At 41.3% G+C, this 15,501-nt stretch overlaps 2 protein-coding genes across 4 annotated transcripts; one reads left to right on the forward strand and one right to left on the reverse strand.

The window, feature by feature from the left end:
* Positions 1–1,997: 1,997 nt before the first annotated feature.
* On the forward strand, positions 1,998–8,762 carry otud3 (OTU deubiquitinase 3). Of its 3 annotated transcripts, XM_086106183.1 has the most exons (8): positions 1,998–2,106; positions 2,779–2,998; positions 3,574–3,722; positions 4,362–4,474; positions 4,617–4,739; positions 5,498–5,621; positions 5,751–5,817; positions 7,753–8,030. In XM_086106183.1, exons 2-8 carry the CDS (start codon positions 2,793–2,795, stop codon positions 7,880–7,882), a joined length of 912 nt encoding a protein of 303 aa, XP_085962309.1. In that variant the 5' UTR covers positions 1,998–2,106; positions 2,779–2,792; the 3' UTR covers positions 7,883–8,030. The 3 variants fall into 3 exon arrangements, with proteins under 3 accessions (XP_085962309.1, XP_085962308.1, XP_085962310.1); XM_086106182.1 differs by lacking the exon at positions 5,751–5,817 and having other exon boundaries at positions 7,753–8,762; XM_086106184.1 differs by lacking the exons at positions 5,498–5,621; positions 5,751–5,817 and having other exon boundaries at positions 7,753–8,058.
* Positions 8,763–9,873: 1,111 nt separating this feature from the next.
* bcas2 (BCAS2 pre-mRNA processing factor) lies at positions 9,874–13,918 on the reverse strand. The gene is made up of 7 exons (XM_086106185.1): positions 13,729–13,918; positions 12,315–12,407; positions 12,158–12,228; positions 10,688–10,849; positions 10,558–10,608; positions 10,393–10,473; positions 9,874–10,305 (listed from the first exon to the last, which is right to left on the reverse strand). Exons 1-7 carry the CDS (start codon positions 13,819–13,821, stop codon positions 10,179–10,181), a joined length of 678 nt encoding a protein of 225 aa, XP_085962311.1. The 5' UTR covers positions 13,822–13,918; the 3' UTR covers positions 9,874–10,178.
* Positions 13,919–15,501: the final 1,583 nt, after the last annotated feature.

The following is a 15,501-nucleotide window of genomic DNA, read 5'->3' on the forward strand; positions in this document are numbered from 1 at the left end:
TATAAAATATATGTGGCAGGCTGATTGAACACACTAAATTGTACCTAGGTGTGAGTGTTAGTGTGCATGTTTGTTCGTCTGTGTGTGCCCTGCTATTGTCTGGCAACCAGTTCAGGGTGTCCCCCGCCTACTGCCCGAACGACGGCTGGGATAGGCTCCAGCACCCCCCGCAACCCTAGTGAGGATTAAGCGGATCGGAAAATGGATGGATTGATGGATATACAGTATATATATATATATATATACACACGTATATATATATATATATATATATATATATATATATATATATACACACACACACACACACACACACACACACACACACTGTATATGCAGCCCCCTTCCCCAAAAAAAGTATTTCAGTGGCCGCCAATTATACAAGGATTTTCACTATTCACGGGCCGGTCCTTATCCCTTGTGAATGGGAGGGGTCAACTGTGTAAGGAGATATAATGCTGGGAGAGCTACAGTTGTCAATGCACTTGTAAGACATTTATTGTATGCTGGGAGAACAGAAAAAAAACATAAACACAACAAGCGCCCCCATGCTGTCACCCACAGCTTACTTACACTGAGACATGTGGCATGTCAAGTCAAGTCAAGTCAACAGTATTTATAGAGCACTTTCAAACAGCCATCGCTGCATACAAAGTGCTGTACATGGAGCAATTTAACATGCACAATAAACAGTAAGACAAATCGGTAATAAAGGCGGTAGAAAGCACCAAACAGTAAAACCAAGAACAAATCTAAGTCATGCTGAGTCGAATGCCAAAGAATACAAGTGAGTTTTGAGGAGGGTTTTGAAGATGGGCAGCGAGGAGGCTTGCCGAATGTTCAGTGGGAGGTCATTCCAGAGCATGTGCCACCACACCAGGCCCTGCTTTTTCAAGGCACATATAACACTCATCCGAAAGTTGTTAACTTGTTTGTCTGAACTTTCTCTCCTTGTTTTAATGGTATGGAAGGGAGATTTTCAGAAAAAAAAGATCAACAACATAGTAAAATGTTAAGTGTTTTGAGAAACACTATGATTCATCTGTGCATGACTCCAGCTGGAATCTACCTGAGCTGACTTTGAGTGAGAGGCAGGGTACACCTTGGACAGTTCGCCAAAAGACATTCACCCTCGCAATTTATATCATACAGAGCGGGGGTCGCCAACATAACACTTTTTTACATTATCATTAACATTACTTTAGACTGTACTGAAACAAATTCCACCCCGCGATAGCTGTAAGTTTCAAGCCTTTTTGTGTCATTTATTGTCATCTATCAACAGTCAAATCTATTCACTCTTTTGACTTTACTTACTAGAGAGGCCTGTAAAATGAGATTTTATGTGCTATACAGTCACGTTCATGATATATAAACCTCTCGAGCTTTCAAGCGGTTATTTCAAGGCTCACTCATGCAGCATGTATACTAATGTAACGATGAGTTGCCCACATGGCTGACTGCTCTTCTGTTCCACTCAGGTGGCCACTGCTGATTGCTGCACATGTATGGGTAGCCTTGAAGCCATGACAGCTGCATCCAAGCAATGCTCCTTTAGAACACTCACTTACGTGTGTAGTTGTACAGGTATGTACTGCATCCTTCTACTGATGCAATTTTTATGCTCTTGTCTCACTGGGAATTTGATTTAGCAAACATTCAGTGGACTGCTTCTCATCCCACGCCTCCTCCACATCACATTCTCCAACTGTGTGGAGTCATCAGGAAAATATGACGAGTAGCTTTGCGAAGAGCTGAGAACAGCAGCAGGTGGAATGCTTTTTTTTTCACACCTGCTTAAAACATTGACTGGCGTGTCGTTTTTGGGTCAGTGTCTGCAATTTGAATATGAATATCACATCGGATATAACAAAAGAGATAATGGAAATTGTAATTATCCAATTGTACTGATGATAAAGTTACAACATTTGGAGTTTTGTTGAATTTGACGACAATATTTATTTATTTTACCTTGCTGTGAAAGAGTTTCGGATTTGCACTACTTCCTGGTGACGTATGCGGAAGCAAACAACCATTTGGAGTGACGTAGCAGGACAATCATATTACTCTGAACTCAAACGCACTTTTCAACTTAATCGAATCAAAGTAAGTTACAATACTTACAAACTGTGTTTAAACCTCCATTTGTCCGCCTTTCGGAGTAAGGTGGCTTTACGGTGATTTTTTTTACGTAATAACGAGCTATCATGTGCTAGCTGCTAGCATAGATGTGAAAGTTGATCAATTTGAACACATGACTTTCCCCAACACTATCAATTTTCTTTTACAATCGACCCCTGTGGCGTTATAGTTATTGAACGAAATGTCCGTGCTACTTAAATAATTGTTACGCTTGTTGAAAAAGATTACTTTTGAGGCAATTAGAGTTTTATTTAGTCCTTTCAACAAATTGCTTCCGTTTCTTGTCATACTCAAGAAATAAATGGAACCAAACCACCTCACCGCATGAATATAGCTGGAAGGAATTCTTATGAATTCTAGTCACTTTTATGGTTGTTGTATTATTTTCTTTTGATGTGTGGTTCGTTCGATATTTCACATTTTTTAATCATTTTTATCTTTTATTATTATGATTTCCTTTTCTTATATCAGTTGTTTTTTTACACTGAACGTTTTTTTAAGAATCAAGTACAAACTAAAATTCATTACGTTATAGAGATTAATGTCATTTGTTTGGAGTTAGTCTCAGCAATCAGTTTGTTTTTCATTGCGTGTTGCCTCACCTTGATTTCTGTAATTCTGTGACTGGTTTTGCAGGGCTGTCACGTAACATGTCTACAAAACACACAGCCAAGCTTTCACGGAGCAACAAGAAGAATGAACTGGAACGTAAGAGAGACGAGCGGGCAGCACGTAGGGCCCTCGCCAAGGCCCGTAAGAATCATCCTCAGGATGACAATGAAGGAGCAGAGTTTCTCAGTTTCTCCACTCAGCTGCAGGCAATGGGGCTGAAGCTGAGAGAGGTCCCCGGTGATGGGTAAGTCACTGAATACTTAAAAGAGAAAGAATAATCTTTATTGTTATGAACGTGTTCCTCTTCCTATTCATTCTTGTGATGTGTCACACACACTGGAACATGGTGTGATTTAACACTCGGGTTGCAGTTCAGGGTATCTGTCTTGCTCAAGGACACCAGAGCTGTGGGTCGGGGGGGAGTTGGGGGGTCTGTGTTCCTTCACCGCATCATCTCCAGCTCTGTCAGACCACCAGTGGCAGGAAGTACTTTATCAGTAGATTTCTCAAGTATCTGAACTTTTTTAAATTCATTTGTCTGACTACATTTTATTCCTAATCCCTGCATCTGAAAACAGAGTGCTGTCTTGACATATGAGTTTAATTTGTTGGTTGACCACACTTGTCACTCAAAACGACCACATCTCAAAATCATCTTTCCCTCCAGAAATCGTTCAGAAATTAGGGCTGGATGCTGATGGAAAAATCCAGATTATTTTGTGATTGAAGTTAAAATCACGATGAATACAACAATCGTGTATTGTTTACCTCTGCATCTGTACTTTTCTATTTCTTACTTTGTCAAAATGTTTCCTGCAGGAACTGCTTATTCAGAGCTCTCGGAGACCAGTTAGAGGGTCACTCACGATCTCATCTGGAGCTACGTCAGGAGACTGTCCAGTACATGATGTCCCATCGACAAGATTTCGAACCTTTTGTTGAGGATGATATTCCCTTCACAGAGCACTGTAAGAATATGACCCCATCATTAACATTGCTGCATTTGATGTTCAGTCAGGGTTTCCCAAACTCAGGATGCTCAATACCCAGCAAGAGCGGTACACCCTGGACTTCTCCAGTGAATCGCAGTGCACATAGAGAGAAACAGTTATTCATACTCACATTCAGACTGATGCGCAATTATCTTCATTGAGCTAAAATGTGTCTTTTGGAATGTGGGAGGAAGTTGGAGGACTCGTGGGAAAACCCACCGAAGCACAAAAGGAACTCCAAAAGAAAACACACAGAACCTTTAAACCTTTAACTGTAAGGTAGACGTGGTATAAGACCGAAGGTAGACATTTTGTTCCTCTCTGAGACACAAAAAGATCACTAAAATAGATCACGTCAACCTAACGTTATCATGATACAGAAGACAAAATAAATTATTGCGATAAGCCTCATCATCATTATTGCAACAAAGCCTTTTGAAAGTCAGTGAGTTCCTCTGCGATGATCACGAAAATGGCTTTTGCAGTGTGTTTGCTTTGATCGGCAACTGAATAAAAACTAACCCACAACCAATTTTGCATCCCAAACCGTACGTGATATGCGTGATATGAAAAGACAAAATGTATATATACGCATTTGTTCCTTTTTATGCATAGTATCCAACCTGGCACAGCCTGGAACATTTGCAGGCAATGACGCAATCGTGGCTTTTGCTCGCAGTCAGCAGGTGAAAGTGGTCATCCATCAGCTGAACACACCACTTTGGGAGGTGAGGCCATGACTTTATTTATTTATTTACTTTTCAACCTTTTTTTTTTTTTTTTTTTTTAACAACCATATGTCATGTCAAGACTATCTTAACTATTTCGGTTAATGTATTTTTTTGTTTGTTTGTTTGTTTTGGCTGTCAGATAAATGGTACAGAGAAGCAGATGTGTAGAGAACTACACATTGCGTACCGCTACGGGGATCATTACGACAGCGTGAGGCGCATCGGCGACAACTCCGAGAGCCGTGGTCGGCTACGCATTCAGGTATATATTGGACGCTGGGATTTAAGTGTACCGTGATTGGACGCTATAGCTTCGCGTTTGCTTTCAAAACTTAGCTTGTAGCAGACGTGTGCACATTTTCGGCATGACGTCTCTGATCCACTGGTGAAAGGACACTTTGATCCTCTCCTCTTTCATCTATAACTGCTTCAGACAACAAAGTGTATGCAGAAAAGTGGTGAAGATTGCACGACTGTCTGTGTCCTATGTGTTGTGTTGTGTTATTTTTGTTATTTTGACTTCAAAATGGCGCCGCGTGAGTGGCTGCCTTTCCAGCAGCTCCTATATTTTGTTGTTCGACTTCTCCTTTCATAACTTTGCTGCTGTGAATCGGGAATTTCTCCATTGCGAGACTAATAAAGGTTTTCTTATCTTATCTTAATATTACACACCAAACACAGCGGGCACACACTGCCTCCCTTATAAACAGCCTTACATCAGTTTTTTTTCCTCCCTGAGTCTGGATGCCCTGTCGCACCATCGTCCCTCAGTCTTGGTACTTAACCCCGACACCTGTTTTTCGGCAGGTGACTCACGATTGTCGGAGGAAATATCGCTATGTGTGCTGGCCATATCGAGCGAATCACTCACGTTCAGAATACTAAGCACACATGGCAATTATACCCAACCCCCGTCGTGTGAGATGTTCCGAATTCTAAATATCATCCAAAGCGTTAAAAATGTGTGGAGCCAACTTAATCAGTATGGTGCTGATGTGGTTTTACTTATGCTGCTCGCAGAACTTGCAGCGCCAGCAGTGGAAATTCGGGGATGGTCAGAGAGGCAGACAAGAAAAACCTTCACCAACATCCCCAGAATCCGGCAATGTGATACTAGCCTCCATCGAGAACCGAGGAATGCAGGGTCAGAGAGATTATGTTTGTCTCGTTGGCTGCAGAGAACATTTGCAAATGACGGACAACCATTAAGAATGAGAAAGATACAAGAAATACTGAGTAAACACTTTTGATGAAGTCTGTTCTACAATACCAGGAACATTAGTGTCTTCTTCAGTTGATGAGGAGAACCTGTTCCACCCGAATGCAGCCACCATAAATTGGTAGGGGCACATGTTAACACCGAAGACAGCTCAATCTGCGACAAACCAAATATATTTGTTTTTGTAAACATTTAGGGACAAAGTCTTTACCAAAAAACATGGGGTGCGCAAAGTTCATAAGTACACAGCCGTTCCAATTACGGAGCAACTAGCGTTCTTAGGAAGACCATACTTTTCAAGTTCACCAGACTGACCGTATTCTGCGTTCTTGAAATTGAGAAATGGCCAAAAACATATTCAGGAAAATAGCAGCCTTAGCGTGAGGACTGTAAACACGCCACCGTTAGCCGCAGCTGAAGCTATAACAGGTCAGCGTGAGCATACAAGGGTGTGCTTGCGAGTGCATGAGAAATGATTGACACATGGTGAGCCGCACCCTCTGTCTCTGATTAGTTGTTTTTCCCCATCAAGTGCGGTCGTTTTCTTGCACATCAATTTAATTAAGATTAAGATATCCTTTATTTGTCCCACACTGGGGAAATTTACAGCCTACAGCAGCAAGAATGTGGGTAGAAAGAAGAAAGAAGAAAAAACAAACAAACACCGTTCAATTAAGTGCAATATAAATACAAAATGGATAAATCACAGTGCTATTTACAATTGTTTTTCACATTCATTCAATTATTATTATTATTATTGTTATTATTTTTATTCAGCAGCCTGACAGCAGTCGGTAGGAACGAGCGGCGGTATCTCTCCTTCTTGCAGCGCGGGTGTAACAGTGTCTGGCTGAAGGAGCTACCTAGTGCTGTCAGGGCGGGCTGGAGGGGGTGGGAGGGACTGTGCATCATAGCTTTTAGCTTAGTTAGCATCCTTCTGTTGCCCACCTCCTCCAGAGTGTCAAGGGAGCAGCCCAGGACAGAACTGGCCTTCCTGACCAGTCGCTCCAGTCTCTTTCTGTCCCGGGCTGAGATGCTGCCTGACCAGCAGACAATGCCATAATGGATGGCCGAGGCCACCACCGAGTTATAGAAAGTCTTAAGGAGCGACCCCTGAACCCCAAAAGACCTCAGTTTCCTGAGTAGGAAGAGTCCTTTCCTAATCAGGGTGTCCGTGTTTGTAGACCAGTCCAGTTTGTTGTTCAGAAGAACACCTAGGTACTTGTAGGAGGTCACCCTCTCTATGTCCATACCCTGGATGTTCATCGGTGCTGGTGAGGACTGTTTCCTGCAGAAATCCACAACCAACTCCTTAGTTTTCCTAGGGTTGATCTGGAGGAGATTCTGCTGGCACCAGTCCACAAAGTCCTTCGTTAGAGTCACAAGATGGACCAGAGAAAGCAGACTTTTCTTTTTCCCCACAAATCATTTTAATCTTATACTACTGTAAAGTCATCCTGACAGTTTTAACAAATACAGTGATTTTGGGGGGGGGGGGCTTTTAAACACTATAAACACTATATATTTCATCTTCAAAGAAGAACATTCAAGAGAACTGACTAACAATTTAGACAGTTTCGCCATAAATAAACCTAATGAAGATACAATCGTTTATTAAACAAAGTGTGTTGCGTACAAGTTTTGGTAAGTATTGAAGAAAATATACTGTCTTGCTGGCCACAATCTGGATCCAAGGGATGGAGGTCCAATGAACTGAGTTCATGCTAAACAGGTTTAAACAAGAATACATTAATGAAAAGGAGGTCAGAGAAACATGTACGAAATATTTTTTAGTCGTGTCAGTTAAGTGTGAGGGAACACTATTATTATTTGACATGATGTATTGCTGTATATTGCTGTATAGACTTGACATTGGGATTTTCAAGTCCTTGGCTTGAGGTCTTGGTGTGTGTGTGTGTGTGTGTGTGTGTGTGTGTGTGTGTGTGTGTGTGTGTTTGCGTGCGGCAGGCTGTATTGCCAACTACTTCCACTGTACTAGAAGACGAACATTACTGACTTAAAAACGATTGAACCGAGTGTTGTCTGTCATTGTCAGGTGCCCAACAAGCAGAAGAAAGAGGAGAAAAAACAAAAGAAGAAAAAACATCAAGAGGAACGAAATCGAATCAAAGTCCTCAACAACAGAGTGGACCAGAACAAGAATCTACCAGAGGCTGTCACTTTGATACCAGCTTTAAACACACTCAGTATATGAGACTGTCACGTGGACCAAAAGAAAAAACTGCTGGTGAAAGATGTTTTTCCATAAGGATTTGCACAGTCAAATTTGATACAGAGTCCCAGTGGGTGATTTTTCGACAAACGTTAAGGGTGCCTGCACACGTGGAGGGAGCATCGGAAAAGCCACACCAGGACAGACCTAATTTTTGAGAGTTCCTTGTGTTTTCGTCAAGTTCAATGCCTGATTTTGTTAGCGTTTGTGTGCGCGCAGGTGTGTGGTTACAGTTAACACACGATTATTTAATGAAGGATTTGGGGGGCTTAATCTGCCAGACTGACTTTATTTTGATTCTCTGGATCATTGTTTGTTTCATCTGAGCAAAAGAGTAAAAAGCAAGAGGTGGACCACAAATTGTGATGCTCCTTGTTAAAAGTACCGTACTCAAAATGCAGACTATATATTCTATATAATCTATAATGTCATACATTAATTTATACTATCTTATTTTGTTATCCAAGTTCACAGCAACACAACTGAGCATTACCAAATGGTTGCCAAATGTTGAAAAAAAATAAAGGGTGTAGACCCAAGAGTGTTTGCCCTTTATTAACGCTACAATGGCATTTTTAGAGATAGGGTGTGTGTTAATGGGGAAATCAAGTAAAAAAAAATCTTTTACAGTAGTATATTTTATGTGCCAGCCCCAGTCTAAACATGACATTGTGTTTGTGGGATTTGTATTAAGCAGAAAAATCCACCCGTTTTCATCGGGGTGGCCATTTTGCCACCTGCTCAGGCTAGGGTAATGACTGTCACAACTCACCTGTAATCTGCATTTGGTCATATAACATTTGCAAGATGAGACATTAAACCAGTGATGGGCACACAGCTTTTCATCATTGCCACGAATTTTATGTTAGAATGAACATAAGATTCACAACCTTTACAGGCGATCTTAATTTGACCTTTCTCAACCCGAAAATGTTTCTTTACTTTGTGCACAACTTGTTCTCAAAAAGGAGCTGAATGGCAAAATGCAGTGTTTCTCCCCCCCCCCCCCCCCCCCCTTCTAAGGACAGCCACATCTACAATTCTGCGTTATGCATGGAAACAATTTAGAATATTTTCTTTATTGGGCCCTAATGACTGCACTGAATAATTTAAGGTATAGTAACTCGCATGTTCACACAAAGAAGTAGACGTGGTTGATCATGCAATGCCTTTGGCTCTAAAAGAAATTACCGGTAGTCATCAATGTTTTCATTTTCATAATTACCTTTCTTCAATCAGGACATTACTAAAATTATGAAAATATATTGATGCAATGATCAAACTAATCTTTAATATTTATATATTAATATTTAAAATCTTTTTTGAAAAATTGCATTATGCCCACAAACCCAAAATTGGGGTTGTGGCGACTGCGGTGTTGTAACTCCATGGTTGTCAAGTGTAATGAAACGGAGGACATGGAACCCCCTTGAGATGAAACAGCATAACTCACTTATCCCATTATTCCGGAAACATTACCTAATTAGAAAGTATCGACTCTTAGAGGAACCATGCCAGTTTCATGTCATTGGAGATAAGAGTCATTGGACTGGGAGGTGACGTTAAACCTTGTCGCCCCACTCAGCTAATCTAATTTGCCACCAGCACAGAAGATTGACCAAGAATAGCAAGTGGAGTCTGGTTCAGGTCAAATACATCGACACAATTTGGAATGTCAGGAAAATGGAATCTAAGACGACTTGCATTCAAACGTTCTAAAAATGGATCCCCAGTGATAGGATGTTGTGATTTCCTAGGAATGTTGAAGAAGTGCTCACGGAGTTATAGATATCAAGTGTTGCATATTGATATTTGTTTCCTACCATGGGTAATTGTTAAAATTATTATCTGTGTCTTCAGATAAACAGTCGACAAATGTCATTTACTTAAAATAACAAGGGTAACCAAACAAAAGTTTTGGATAATAGAATGAAAAAATGCCACTTTAGGAAATAAATGTTGACTTTATTAAAATGCCCCAAAAAAATTGAGCTGATGAAGAGCGCTGCTGATAAAAGACAAAGTGACAGGAAACAATCAATCAGGTCCAGCGTCATACTTCAAATCTGCTCTTGGCTGAAAATAGGAAGTCATCCAGCATCGTGAAGGTCCCTCCTTGGTCTGTTCTCAAAGACTCACCTTTCCAAATGTTGGCTTTCCTCCATTTTGACTTTCTTTTGTCATTATTAAAAAAATAAAATAAAATACAAAAAAGGGTGATCTGACAAAGAATGAATACGTTTTGTAGGTCAGAAATCCTGCCGAATGTTTTCCTTGTTCTCGTCGCCCTGCTGCTGTCTGAGCTGACCGATTTCGTTTTCTAGATGTATGATGGCCCGCTCAATCTCGTAGTTCTTGCTGACCAGCGATACCCAACTGTTAGGAAGAGAAGATGCACCAAAAGTTAGCCTACCGAATATAAACGAATACAATTCAATGAAAGACGTGCAGCTTGTCACATACTTTGACTCCAGTTCTCGTAGTTTGGCTCCTCCGGCTAACTGGTCATTTTTACGCTGCCAATTCAAATCTTGAATTTGTTTCCTGAGTGACAGAAGTTACATCAACTGATAAACACATACATGTTCATTTATCTTCACCAGAGAGATCTTTTTCAGGTGACTTCACCTGAATTTCTGCAGTTCCTTTTGAGCCATCTCGATCATGAAGGCCAGGTTACTGCAGGAGGAAAAATGAGAAAAGTCCTGGTTAAATTGAAGCCCAAATTTTTCAACAGGACGCGGTTACCCTTACGTACTCGTTGTAGACTTTCCAAGCGTTGGTTCCGTACTGTGACATGAGCTCCAGGTTCTCGATGCGAATGGCCTGGTGCTCTAACTGGGCCATGGAGTTGTTCACACACTCCTGCCAAGCTGTAATGTCATTCTTTTGACCCGAAGAGGGCGCTGGCAGCTCATACCTTCAGAGGAATGGCGACGTCACTTGATGAAAAGTCTATGAATGTTTTCTTCTGCTTATGCTAGTCTCAGTAATGGGGACAGGGGTTTAAATATGAAAGGCCATCAAACTTCGTCTAGAAATTCTGTCTGCTAAATCGTGGGCAGCATTTTTTTAATGGCCTCAAAACACCAAGTCCAGTACAAAATGATTGCTATTTCATTTGTGGCCTAAAAACACCCAGTGCGGTATATATCCATCCATCCATTGTCCGAACCGCTTGATCCTCACTAGGGTCGCGGGGGGGGGGGGGGGGGTGCTGGAGCCTATCCCAGCTGTCTTCGGGCAGTAGGCGGGGGACACCCTGAACCGGTTGCCAGCCAATCGCAGGGCACACAGAGACGAACAACCATCCACGCTCACATTCACACCCAGGGACAATTTAGAGCGTTCAATCAGCCTGCCATGCATGTTTTTGGAATGTGGGAGGAAACCGGAGCACCCGGAGAAAACCCACGCAGGCCCGGGGAGAACACGCAAACTCCACACAGGGAGGCCGGAGCTGGAATCGAACCCGGTACCTCTGCACTGTGAAGCCGACGCGCTAACCACTGGACTACCGGGCCGCCCGTGCGGTATATAATTATGGTAAATATATGCACATGAATGCTTCAAATTGTTTTAAAAAATTGTTACCTTGCTGAAGGGGGGATATGGCATGCAGCTGCTCATGTTAATGAGGTGCAATATTAGCTCACTACCTTTTTTCATCTTGGGATTTGATGCCATTTATAAGACCTCGACACAAAAAAACCAACAACAAAAAAACCAACAACTGTGTACTATACCAAAAAATAGCATGTCTGAGAGAAGATCTCGCTCCATGAAACAAAACCATAAATATAAATATGTAGATACGAGATGCTCCTTTTGAGTGAAGCTAATGCCCATGCTTGCCATTACTTCTGATGAAAGTTGCCCGTCCCAACATGGCCATCACATCAGTCGGTCTACTGGGGTGCTTTATCTTACCGGGACAATGGCGGCACACCGCGGTATTTTGGATAGCAGCCTCTGTTAATTGCACCATCGCACCAGTAAACTACAGCGACTAATTTTGGAACTTAAGAGTCCTCCTATTGGCCAGATATGTGGGTATACTGCTTTGTCACCATGTTGATAGTTTAACCTCTTGGTAAAGATTAAAAAATAAAAATAAACAAATAAAAAAACGGCGAAAGTTACCTCGTCTTCAAAAATTTAATTCAGGTATTGTTTACCAGAGAAAGCATTTTTTTTTTTTTTTTTACCACAGTAGTGCAAAACCTACCTCTTCATGCTCAGGAGGTCCATTGGTTGTCGTGCTGCAAGGCGATCAAATTCATTCTTCATAATTTCAGTCTAGAGCATGAGGAAAGGCCAGGTTTGTATTTTTGGCACTGCGGAAGCTCGAAAGATGATTTTCGGGACCGAGGGTGTTTTGTCACCTCAAAAGCAGAAAAGTCAGGAGTTGGCAGGTAGCTCAGGTAGTTCTTGGTTGGTCTGTATCTTCTGGTCTCCTCCTCTACTAATGCTGCAGCCTGAGAAACACAAATCACATTTTAGATTAAATTAAGGTTGGGTGATGAATTGATTTATTGATTGATTCAAGTATCTGTCTGATTTTGTTTTGTTGCATGTGCAGTTTGATGTACATTGCTTACAAAACATGGCTGTGAACAGAGGAGCGAGGGCTCTGAACACATTTAAAGGAAAAGACCCTATCAGTGACACGTGTCTACTGCATTTATTGGACTTTGATGTCCACATTGAGGAAATTCCCTGAATGAATGAGAATATTCCCAGGAACAAAGGAGCCGGTTGAAAAAAGTAGTCAGTGTTGTCACTATTTTAAGCGTCTTATGCAACACTTCTATTTTTCAAAAAGTTCTAAGCTACTGGGATGTTATCTGAAAGAATGTAAAGTGTGGTAAAACGGGGTTGTGTAATAGGCACAGTATATTCTGTAGTCTGAACTTTTTGTGTTCGAAGTGGTATGAGAAGTTCAGAATTTTTGAGGGCGATAGCTCCTTGTTACCTTAATTGAACGGTGTTTGTTTGTTTTTTCTTCTTCTTTCTGCCTACATTCTTGCTGCTGGAGGCTGTAAATTTCCCCAGTGTGAAATAAAGGATATCTTATCTTATCTCCTCCAGCCAACAGTGCAGTGTGCCGCTATGTTCAATGTCAACTCGGTTTTGAGTTTTTAACACGTTTCCCATAATTGTCATTACGTATATATGCCACTTTACACTGAAAGAATGAGTGCTGAGTGCATAGAGTCCATTCCTGCTATTATTTTGTGTATGGCAAGAAAGGAGCCCGGCGGAAGTCAATAAATCATCAATTCAATAATGCTGAACATTTCAATTTCCAAGAAGTGATGCTAATTTGTACGTTGCAAAAACAGTAATTCATCAACATGTTTGAAAATTTTGTGCTTCCAAGCTACAAATGGTCACCTTGCCTCACTGATATGCTATTCTATTTTAGAAAAGCAGTTACGGATTCTCTTAGAATTATTAATATTCTCTCAGAAAATCGCACAATGGTTGGTTAAAAACGGGGTTTCCGTGACTATAAATTGGGAATTTCCCCATTGTGAGACAAATAAAGGTTTTCTTATCTTATTATTACATATGACGTACAGTGGAATCCCCTTGATCACCTCGATCTGATAATCTGCATGCAGCACTTGGATGTTGCTGCAGTCGCCGGTTGGATAACTCATATTTAACTGCTTGACAGGATCAAAAGCTATGGAGTACATTAATGAAACTCGAATAATAGCTAACTTAGCACATGCTCATCTTAGCACATGCTCATAGTTGCTCTTCGTTTGCAATACACCAGACTTTACTCACAGCTTCTCTGACACCGGCAGCATCGTAACCTTGGTCAAAATAAGGTAATGCATCAACAAACACTTCACCCGCAACTGAGGCAGTCCCAGACATGTTAATCGAGACAAAACTGTTCAATTAGCAATAAGTATCTTGTTGAACTTCGCCAATTTTTTGACGTCTTAATATTTCCGGTTCCTTCTTCTTCGTCAACGTCTTTTCATTTACTGGCGGATTACATCTTTGGTGCATGCCGCCACCTACTGCACAGGATACGCAAAGGGACATGGCAGGTTATGCTGGCAGCATTTTCACGACCCAAGTGACGGGAAACACACGCACGCACGCACACGCACACACACGCACGCACGCACACACACGCACGCACGCACGCACGCACGCACACACACACTGATACTGTACACCTACTCAGTATAAACATATCCTTCCTATTCAATTTCAATCCGTATCATAGGGATAGATAAATGGAAATCTCATCCGATCACGCAGCAGATGTTCCCTTTAGTATATTGTATAATATACAGGTACTGTATTCCATTCCCCCTCTCTTTCACTCCACTGTCATCTGTGTTCCATGGGCCTTCCGTGGGAAAGTTATATCATCATGCCAAGGACCAATGAAAAGGTGCTTCCTCTCCAACGTAGTAAAGGAAAACACTGTCTCAAATGAATTCGACTCCAAAGGATTGGTCTCAGCTGGGGGAGCAACTACAAACAGGTATCTACACCTTCAGAGTCTTCATTGGACCTAGCACGCATGCTTTTGGAGCGTAGGAGGAAGCATGTGCAAGCATGGGGAGAACATGCAAATTCCACACAAAAGACCAATCCCAGATTCAAACCCACAAACTCGTTACTGGAGGATGTGATCGTCCATCGTGCCCAAGCATCATTTGACAATAAAGTTGTATCCAATCCAATCCAATCCAATGTCCGTTCCATCCAGCCATTTTTATTGTTATTTCAACCTTTCTTCTTTAGTTACCCTAATTCTCAATGGGAAACATCTAGAATAATGCAAAATACCTGCAAAATTAATTAAAAGAAGGAAAATCGCGTCCACTTGTTTATGCGTATGAATAATTGGATTGTGATTATATTTGTTTTGTTATACACGCGGGCAGTGATACAGCAGTGATTTAATAACTTTTCATGTTCTCTTATATGCTACGCTGTATTCAATCACCTGACAGTAAATGGTTCAGTCTTTCGTGGACATGCTGGTGTGGTGTGAATATGAAGCTACGGAGCCTCACACTCACTCCTCCAGACACGAATTTGCAAATCGCCGCACGCATCTGTGAGTCGGGTATGCAAGACCGAAGCAATAGTCACACGTGGAGGATACAGCCAATCAAGAGGCTTTGTGTTTACAGCTATTACGCGTATACTGTAGACTTATGTACGACTTAACAATGTATTTAAAATCAATATATACATGTGCAAATTTATGTTACGCATTTCTGACGTCAGTCACACATTTGTGACTCCAGTCACTAATTTGTAGGTTCTCGTTACAAATGTGTAACTTCAATCACACATATGTATATTTTCGTTACACATTTGTGACTTTGAGTCACGCATTTGTTGATCAATGTAAAACATTTGTGGCTGTAGTTATGGATACGAATTATTTTTACATATTTGTCGATTGAGATCTTAAATTGGCCAGACTCGTTTTGTGTACGTCGCTGGTATTAACAAGAAAACTGTGCTCTCTAGTGGAATAGGGGGGCACTGCACGGATGTAATTTGCAGACTCGTCACCGCGTG

The sequence above is a fragment of the Hippocampus guttulatus genome, chromosome 1 (assembly GCF_054856545.1).
Source record: "Hippocampus guttulatus isolate MCC_2025c chromosome 1, RoL_Hgut_1.0, whole genome shotgun sequence".
Classification (NCBI taxonomy): domain Eukaryota; kingdom Metazoa; phylum Chordata; class Actinopteri; order Syngnathiformes; family Syngnathidae; genus Hippocampus; species Hippocampus guttulatus.

Coding starts and splice junctions, on each gene's coding strand:
- otud3 (XM_086106182.1), top strand. CDS start 2,793: ATGTCTACAAAACACACAGCCAAGCTTTCACGGAGCAACAAGAAGAAT. Junction 2,999..3,573: donor AGAGAGGTCCCCGGTGATGG/GTAAGTCACTGA, acceptor TGTTTCCTGCAG/GAACTGCTTATTCAGAGCTC. Junction 5,622..7,752: donor CGAGAACCGAGGAATGCAGG/GTCAGAGAGATT, acceptor TGTCATTGTCAG/GTGCCCAACAAGCAGAAGAA.
- bcas2 (XM_086106185.1), bottom strand. CDS start 13,821: ATGTCTGGGACTGCCTCAGTTGCGGGTGAAGTGTTTGTTGATGCATTA. Junction 12,229..12,314: donor CTGACTTTTCTGCTTTTGAG/GTGACAAAACAC, acceptor CTCATGCTCTAG/ACTGAAATTATGAAGAATGA. Junction 10,474..10,557: donor AAGGAACTGCAGAAATTCAG/GTGAAGTCACCT, acceptor TCTGTCACTCAG/GAAACAAATTCAAGATTTGA.